Source organism: Palaemon carinicauda, chromosome 14 (genome assembly GCF_036898095.1).
Source record: "Palaemon carinicauda isolate YSFRI2023 chromosome 14, ASM3689809v2, whole genome shotgun sequence".
Lineage (NCBI taxonomy): Eukaryota > Metazoa > Arthropoda > Malacostraca > Decapoda > Palaemonidae > Palaemon > Palaemon carinicauda.
This window is the reverse complement of record NC_090738.1, coordinates 120,481,180-120,491,179: the sequence shown is the minus strand read 5'-3', so window position 1 is coordinate 120,491,179 and position 10,000 is coordinate 120,481,180. Positions and strand designations below refer to the sequence as shown.

Below are 10,000 nucleotides of genomic sequence, written 5' to 3'. Positions count from 1 at the left end.
GAATGAAAGGAATTTAATTCATGGTTTATATGATAGAACTTATTCATTTAATGATTTCCAATGCACTGTTGATATTCAGTTGTTGACCCACACTTTTTTAATATGGCAAGACCTGCACAGTTTTACAACTGGGATATACTGCACCTTACATACTAATTAATTTGTGAATGGTAATAGTATTAATATAAACTACCAGACGAGAGAGTGATGGGGCTCAAGTTCGACGCTCTGTCAGTGGTGTTCTATGTTCTATTCACCGGAAGAATGAATGTTCTTCAAATTATGCTGTGGCACAAATTTAGTTACAGAAGGTAAAAATAACACACACACACATATATATATATATATATATATATATATATATATATATATATATATATATACATACATACATACATATATATATATATATATATATATATATATATATATATATATATATATATATATATATATATATATATATATATATATATATGCATATATATAAAGACTTAGCGAAGATATACCATATGAATTAAACTTTACTCTCGACTTTTTGTTGCAGGAAATGAGAACGAAGGGGAACTTTCCCTCTGCATTTGGTTTGAACTTCGTCTGGGAACAACTGCTGCAACACTATTTAGTTACTCGACTAGTGATGCTATGGCAAATGCCATTTTGCTTTGTAAGTACCCTAGAAAAGAGAGAGAGAGAGAGAGAGAGAGAGAGAGAGAGAGAGAGAGAGAGAGAGAGAGAGAGAGAGAGAGAGAGAGAGAGAGAGAATGGTTGATGTTCTTATGATTTCTCTTAATGTCTGTAAAGATTTACGAAAAAAGATTCGTTCGATATTATTTTTTTATTAGAATAAAAGTTGAGAAAGGATTGTCACAATTGCATGGAAAATAATGTGAACTGATTTTCAGATGAAATTTTTTTTTCCATAAATGTAAACGACTACAATAATGCAGTCAGCGAATTACCTAAATTAATAGTGTGGAAGCTTTTCTTAGATTTAGTTTACCAATACTTATAAAAAAGTAGCCTATAATGAACAGCAATAGCTGACAGTACACTAGACTGTGTTTTTAACAAATGGATTTGAATGTAGTCCTTGTATTAATGTATTCATATTGATTATTTCTTCGCTCATATTACGTTAGGTATCTATTATAAAAGATATCGTGGGTCATGAAACTTATTACGAATAAAATATAAATATTCTCGAGGAGATGAATGAAGTTTCCGAGATTCAGTGATTCCAGTAATGATTAGATTATGGAAATTAAACAAATAACACCATTAGTCATATTTTTCAAAGCCAGATTACTTTTAGGTTCATCAAATAGCATGGTACGGTTTCATTTTGACCAGGTTAGGTTAATGTTTCTTAATACATATTTATACAGACGTCACATCCTACGAGCTGGGGTACGTGAGCGACATCACAAGAAAGGATTTCGCTATAATCTACCGGTTTGAACCCCTTCGCTGGTATCACGTCTGTCTGGTGGTCAGGAAATTAAGGGAGGAAACTGAAGAGAAAACCTCTGAGAGTGATGGCATGAAGTACGCTTTTGCCGTTTACGTAGATGGGTTGCAGCTGATCGATGACCAATCCGCTGTTCCTTTTCCCTTGGGAGGTATACTGATAATTGGACAAGATCAGGACGGACTTGGAACCGGATTTTCTAAGGACCAGTCTTTGGTGGGCCGCGTTTCCCTTTCAGCCTTCAAAGAAGCCATTGGGAAAAGGGGCGCTGAAGAACTGTTCCAATGTCGAGTCGTCAAGAATCAAGTGCCGATCACCTGGAATGTTTATGGTCTGGTATCGAAATCTTCTTTCAACATCTGTAAATACAACGTCGACAGGGGTATAGTGATACCTTTCAAAATGGACGACAAAGCCAAAGCGAAAATTGTGTGCGAGCTGATAAACACCACCTTAGCTTTGCCAAAATCCGATGAAGAAAATGACGCCTTGGCCGAGCAGTTATCTCGAGAACCAGCTTGCAACAGCTTGCCTTTTTTCAATTTCAATATCGGATGGCTTGGCTTTTTCCATGAGGAGAACTCCGGTGGGATGAGCCAGCAAGAAAGCCTAAAGGCTTATAATAAGCTATCGACCAATATCAGCAACGTTCAAATGTACGACCTTCTTCTAACAAGTGACGGCACGTGGAAGCTGGGCTGGCCTAACATCGCGTGCCCTTTGTGTTTTGGGAAACCGTCGGGTAAATTCTATCTTTTTGGACTGCACAAAACTATAACCGATAAGAAAATGATGGTCTTCTATCCAAGGGTAACCGATGCAGGGTCTTTCTTCCTGTATTCCTCCGATGGGACTGTCATAGAGAAGAAGGATGACAAGTGGACGATAATTGACAAGATTAGAAACCAAACCCTTGCTTCAACAGAGGAACCGAACTTCTTGGGCAGGAAACCTTGGAATGTTATGAATACAACCATTATCAATGGAATGAAGCAATTTTTTCCATACATTTCCTCACCATCATCACAGTTGAAGATTCTGACTCTCAGCAACTGCTCCTTGGACGAGTTCACCTGCAACAACGGCGAATGCAGGCCCATGAGTTGCAGGTGTGACTTCCGCCAACAATGCAAGAGTGGAGAAGACGAGGATTCCTGTAACATTTTGGATCCCCTGCAAGGCTACGAAAAGGGAACGCCGCCCCCTCAAAGACCCCTCAACTTGCAAATTTCAGTATTTCTAACAAAGGTAAGGGGAATCTGGATTTCTACTTTGGTGTCTGTTTTATAACTGTAATAAGTGATATAACAGCAATGCCATTAAATTACGCTGATTATCGAAAAAAAATTACAAATCTTTTTCTATCTCATTATCTTGCAACTTATTTAATTGAGATGTATTTTAGACCTTATCATGTCCAGGATTCCCCCAACATCATGTATATATAAATTATACATATATATATATATATATATATATATATATATATATATACATACATATATATATTTATATATACATATACTGTATATATATATATATATATATATAGGTATATATATATATATATATATATATATATATATGTATATATATATGTATATATATATGTATATATATATATATATATATATATATATATATATATATATATATATATATATATATATATATATACTATAAATATTACTTACATAATTTCATTTACTTACACTTTTTTGCATTGCTAGACACAGTCTTATGAAATTCTTGAATGAGACCAAGAAACATTTTTCACAGGACAGTTGTTAGAAATTTTGGAATGTGCCTTATCTCTGTCTTAGGTATTACTTATCCTAAAGGTATCATATTCCCCATTCTAACTGACTGCTGGTGAAAGGGATTGAATGAAACGGAATGCATTATCGTATTTGGCACTTTGAATAGACTAAATATCTTGTGCACTGTGCATTAAACCAGGTGCACATTTATAAATGTGGGTAGGTGTACACAAACAAATTTATGTTAGTGTATGAGCCTGGAATGAAAAAGAATGAAAGGTAATTATTTTGAGGGAAATTCTGTCCTTGGCTTGGTTTGGGAATTGAATTTATAAGACAGAAGTTAGACTTGGTGATTTAAATACAATGAAAAGTGGCAAATGAAGGTACCAAAGGAAATAGTGATAAAAAAAAGAATTTTGTCTAAGTATACAGCTGAAGATAATACAGGGGACTAAAAGCATTATAAGTGTGTATATATATATATATATATATATATATATATATATATATATATATATATATATATATATATGTGTGTGTATAATATATATATATATATAAATATATATATATATATATATATATATATATATATATATATATATATATGTGTGTGTGTGTGTGTGTGTGTGAGTGTTTATGTGTATACATAGATAGATATAAACAGATGCACGCACACACACATATATACACACACATGCGTACAAACACATATATTTATATATTTATATATATATATATATATATATATATATATATATATATATATATATATATATATATATAGGTAGCTAGAGGAATATATATAGGTATACATATGTATATGTGTATGTTGATGTGCGACTGTGTGTGCGTGGATTCCATGCAATAATCCACATTCCTTATTGGTATTATAAAGTCGTTTTCTGCAGGTGGCTTCCATCAACATCATGACAGAGACGATGCAGGTCAACATGAAATTCCGAATCAAATGGGACGACAGTCGCCTGACGTTCAATAACCTCATGGGAAATGACAGGGTTAACTACCTCGGCCAGTACATGAACACTCTTTGGCTTCCCAAATTCATGGTAAGTGCGTAGGAAAAAAAAAAAAAAAACCTACACCAGTAATTTACGACGCAAACCTCCACCAAAGTAATGAGAGAGGGCATACCACCACATTGCCGGTAGTTTTGTGAATTGGTTAGTCAATCGTAGTCTGATTAACTATGATAGACATTGTATCTATTATGCCTTTTAATTCTTCTTGTGATGATCTATTGCTATTATTTAACTTCCATTTGAAATGATATCACGGGAGATTTATAGCCAGACCTTTGCTCCTATAGCATCCTTAACATTTATAACGCTTCTAGAAGTCTAAAATTACCGCCAGATCTTTGCTAAGATAGCATATATAACGTTTACATTAGGAGTTGGTTTTCATAGCCAACCCCTGACCTGATTTAATTGGAATCCATTGATAGTCCGGAAGTCCAAGCTGCGAAAGGGGCTAAACCGAAATCGCTTACTTCATGTTTAAAGGTCTCTCATGAATGGCAGATGCAAGGGACAGTGACATTGCCCTAGAAATCAGGACAATGCCCTAGAGACTGCCCATATATTATACGATCAGCGCCCAAGCCTCCTCTCCACCTAAGCTAGGACCAGGGAGGGCCAGGCAGTGGCTGCTGATGACCAGCAGATAGACCTATAGGCTCCCCCAGAAACCCCCAACCTTAGCTCACAAGAATGGTAAGGTTGCAGACACTAATGGCACTAACGAGTCCGAGCGGGATTGGAACCCCTGTCTAGCAAACACCAGACAGAGACGTTACCAATAAGGCCACAGCAACCCCCTATGTCGTGAAAAAATATGACCTATCTTTTATTATTATTATTATTATTATTATTATTATTATTATTATCACTTGCTAAGCTACAACCCTAGTTGGAAAAGCATGATGCTATAAGCCCAAGAGCTCCAACAGAGAAAATAGCCCGGTGAGGAAAGTAATTAACGGAAAAACTACAGGAGATGTTTAAGAAGAATAATATCATTAAAATAAATCTTTCATATATAAACTATAAAAGCTTGAAAATAACAAAAGGATAAGAACTTCAAAATAACGAGAGGAAGATAAGCAAGACACAATAGTATGCCCAAGTGTACCTTCAAGCAAGAGATCTCTAACCCAAAACAGTGGAAGATCATGGTACAGAGGCTATGGCATTACCCGAGACAAGAGAACAATGGTTTGATTTTGGAGTGTCTCTTCTACCCTTACCAAGAGGAAAGTAGCCACTGAACAATTACAGCGCAGTAGTTAACCTCTTGAGAAGAAGAATTACTTGGTAATTACAGTGTTGTCAAGTGTATGAGGAATGAGGAGATAGGGTAAAGACTCGGCCAGACTATTCCGTGTATGTGTTAGCAAAGATGAAATGAGCCGTAACCAGAGAAAGGGATCCAATGTATTACTGTCTGGTCAGTCAAAGGACCTCATAACTCTATAGCGGTAGTATCTCAACGGGTGGCTGGTGCCTTGCCCAACCTAAGGATTGAACCTTATTCTTTGGTGGTTATATATATATATATATATATATATATATATATATATATATATATATATATATATATATATATATGTATATATATATATATATATATATATATATATGTATATATATATATATATATATATATATATATATATATATATATATATATATATATATATATATATATATATAGCATTTTCCTGTTCTTGTGCACTACCTCTATCCAAATCAACAACCACAGGTCAGGAGTCTTTGAGTTACCCTTTTATAGGTTTCTGAACAAGGGTGGTACTGTAACTAACAAAACAAGTTGTTGACCTCATATCGGCCTTTCCTAATTTTCAGCTTTTGATAACACTTCTCAAAGTATTAAGAAACATTTTTGAAAATTTATTTCATACAGGGCCATTATAGATGAATGTGAATTCTTTCCTAAAAGATTGTGACACATATAATCTTTATATTGTGAAAATCTCCCTACCACTAATTAATGTAAAAGGGCCTCTTGAGTAAAATTACATACATTTACGCTGATTTTCACCTTATTGCAAAAAAAAAAAAAAAAAAAAAATCGTTGCTTGGAGATTCACCATTTGGTTTGTAATTGCATTGCCAAGGTAAGATGCTAGTCATGACTAGCCTTACAGTAAGAAAAAAAAATATTATGATAACATGGTATCTAAAAAGTTATATTTCATTGATAATCTTTAATGAACCACAGGAAAAGAACAAAGAAGTATTTTAATGTGATGCTTTGGAAACTTATCTTCTATGCAAAATTAACTGCAGTTATGGCCCCATTCTAAATATCTTATAGACAAATGCATTCTAACTTATTAAGTGTACAAAAACTTGACTATAGTCAATTCTTTTTATTGATGCGCATTTGCACCGACTCGCAGCGGTGCCCTTTAAGCTCAGAAAAGTTTCCTGTTATCTGATTGAATAGAAATATCTTGTCCAACCAATCAGAGATCAGGAAACTTTTCCGAGCGAATAGGGCAACCCTGCGAGTCAGTGCAAATCTGCCTCACTAAAAAGAATTGACTATAGTTATTAGAAGGTTTTTACAAATACTGAACACTTATGATCATTCAATATTTATATTTTGCCAAGGGAAAAAAGTAAAGTTAATCAGTACCACAAGACTTTTAACCTATACTTTTGAATCCACATCAATAATAGATGTTTCTCCAAGCATATCAAACAGAACAATTTACTCAACATGAATGTTATTCAGTATTCCTTTTATAAAAGAACTAAGTCAACCCAAGTTGCATATATTTATGCTATATATGTTTCAAAATACTACACGCTACCAGTAAAGGACACTAGAACAAATATACTGCTACATATACACATCCTTTATCCTTAGTAAAGTTTAATACATACAGTAAGTGCAGACTATTCTGTATCAAATATAATAGAAAATGAATCCTCGTAAAGTTGTTTGCTCGTTTTACAGTGAACAAACTCTACAATTACCTTTGACTGGGCTATTTTTCCTTGTTGGATCCCTTGGGCTTATAACATCCTGCTTTTCCAACTAGGGGTGTAGCTCAGATAATAATAATAATAATAATAATAATAATAATAATAATAATAATAATAATAATAATAATAATAATAATAATAATAATTCAATAAGTGTCTAGGAACTATTGAAATCAACTTTTAAAGGGGGAAAAAAACCTGACGTATAAAATCCCCTAACTTTTCGTCTCTTGGATCCAATTAACGACAGAGGGTGGGCTATTCATTCATTTTTCTACTTACCGAATTTACCTATTCATACCAGAGCTAACTTGAATATTGGGACTACAATTGACCCCGTTGTGTCACACATCGGTTAACTTGGCAGTGAATGGGTATAAGAGGGTGGACAAGATTCGATAATAAATTCGATAATAAATAAATGAACAAATGCATAAATATATACATAATGTATATATGTACACACACAATGTGTATGTATGTATGTATATATATATATATATATATATATATATATATATATATATATATATATATTTATACATACATATATATACACACACACTCATATATATATATATATACATATATATATATATATATATATATATATATATATATATATATATATATATACAGTATATATATACATATATCTTTTTCTTCTTTACAGGTTCTAAATGAGGAACCTCTGGCAGGAACTGCCGATCCCATTACAAAATTATACGTGGAGAGAACAGGAACACCGATCCGAGTAAACCAAGGTAAGTTACTACTACTACTACTACTACTACTACAAATGGAGATTCATTCATACTCAATACCTGTTAATATAAGGAACAGTAGGCTACATAAAAAAAAATTATGACTTAATAAATAAACGAGCTTCTTGATATCAAAATCTTGCTTATTTTAGAAATAATGATTTCAACTCTATTCGACAACTATGAAAATCGATAACTAAAACATATCCCCTATTATCAAATTCAATAAAATAAGCATTTCCTACTAATGCACGAACGTATACTAATACCGTAATTCTACAAAATAAAATTTGGAATCCAGAACCATTATTTTTAAGTTGAATGAAAGGGTAATAGTACATCATATTGAGCCTAGCTGTACATGTCATGACTTTGACCCTACTCTCAATTAGCTCACAGATAAAACATATATCTAATTATATGCATCTTACACTCAGGGACACTATTCTTTCTTATTTCTTTTCCTCTTGTTTTGTTAAAGTTTTTATAGTTTATATAAGAGATATTTATTTTAATGTTGTTACTCTTCGTAAAATACTTTATTTTTCCTTGTTTCCTTTCCGCACTGGGTTATTTTCCTTGTTGGGGCCCCTGGGCTAATAGCATCCTACTTTTCCAACTAATAATAATAATAATAATAATAATAATAATAATAATAATAATAATAATAATAATAATAATAATAATAATAATAATAATAATAATAATAATAATAATAATGCGGAAATTCTTTTATCGTGGACTATTTAGAAAAGAGTAACATTTTATACGGAAAGTAACCAGTGGACCAGGGAAAACATTGCCATCTTCATTTTTTCATATTTCATTACTGGTCTTAATTTCATGGTGTCATCGTATATTGCAAGCACATTTCAGCTTTAGTAGTATTCACCATTTATACATAAATTAAGTATACATATAGACTTGTAAGTAGCTCTTCTAGGAGGACACTCCAAAATCAAACCATTGTTCTCTAGTCATGGGTAGTGCCGTATCCTCTATACCAAGGTCTTCCCCTGTCTTGGTTTAGAGTTCTCTTGCTTGACGGTACACTGGGCACACTATTCTCTCTAATTTCTCTTCCTCTTGTTTTTGTTAAAGATTTTACAGTTTATACATAAAATATTTATTTTAATGTTGCTACTGTTCATTAAAATATTTTATTTTTTCTTGTTTCCTTTCCTCTCTAGGCTAATTTCCCTGTTGGGGCCCCTGGGCTATTTTCCCTGTTGGGGCCCTGGGCCATGTTCATTGTTGGGGCCCCTGGGCTTATAGCATCCTGCTTTTCCAACTAGGGTTGTGGCTTAGCTAATAATAATAATAAAAATAATAATTCCACCTCCATCAATTGCAGATTACATCTACAAGGGGTCGGAGAATACTTTGGTTCTCAGGCAGAAGCAGTCCTTTTACATCTCCTGCGAGTTCGACATGAGGGCATTTCCCTTCGACGCCCAACAGTGCTGGATCAACATCACCGTCCGGAACGCCGCCCAAGACAGCATGAGGCTTTCCGCTCGGCTCAGGAGGACGGACGACAGCCTGAACCTGAACGAGTATGACGTCTTATCACGTGATCTCACGGTGATCAACGGCACGATGGTGATCAGGGTCATACTACGGAGGTATCCGGAATACCATATTCTCTCTTCTTACTTTCCAGTGTTTTTGCTCCATCTCTTGGGTTATGGAACTCTGTTCATCGATCCAAAGGATTTCCAGGTAAGAGACGCAATTTGAGATCAAATCTAAATATATAAATATGCTAATATATCAACATTCATGCTATAAAATCTCTGGCATTCCAAATTCTCAGTCTAATAGCTATCATTTGTTATAGAAATTTGAAATAGCGCCTGATATAAGCAATTTTCGAGGAAATCTAGAAAGTAAACTTCCAGTATAAAAAAAAAAAACAAAAAAAACAACAACAACATTTAGCAACCAGGTTGAACAATGACGCCA

The 10,000-nt window shown here is 33.6% G+C and overlaps 2 protein-coding genes across 2 annotated transcripts in view; both read left to right on the top strand.

Annotated features, from left to right (window-relative positions):
• The window catches only part of LOC137652951 (uncharacterized), a 16,029-nt gene extending 6,799 nt beyond the window's left edge, over nucleotides 1-9,230 (top strand). Inside the window, exons 4-8 of the mRNA XM_068386345.1 lie at nucleotides 548-667; nucleotides 1,389-2,719; nucleotides 4,146-4,304; nucleotides 7,945-8,035; nucleotides 9,226-9,230. Coding sequence (XP_068242446.1) covers nucleotides 548-667; nucleotides 1,389-2,719; nucleotides 4,146-4,304; nucleotides 7,945-8,035; nucleotides 9,226-9,230 — 1,706 coding nt within the window. The remainder of the gene's footprint in view (nucleotides 1-547; nucleotides 668-1,388; nucleotides 2,720-4,145; nucleotides 4,305-7,944; nucleotides 8,036-9,225) is intronic.
• A 184-nt stretch (nucleotides 9,231-9,414) lies between these two features.
• LOC137653296 (gamma-aminobutyric acid receptor subunit rho-1-like) overlaps nucleotides 9,415-10,000 on the top strand; it is a 1,121-nt gene continuing 535 nt past the window's right edge. Inside the window, exon 1 of the mRNA XM_068386667.1 lies at nucleotides 9,415-9,757. Coding sequence (XP_068242768.1) covers nucleotides 9,467-9,757 — 291 coding nt within the window. The 5' untranslated portion in view covers nucleotides 9,415-9,466. The remainder of the gene's footprint in view (nucleotides 9,758-10,000) is intronic.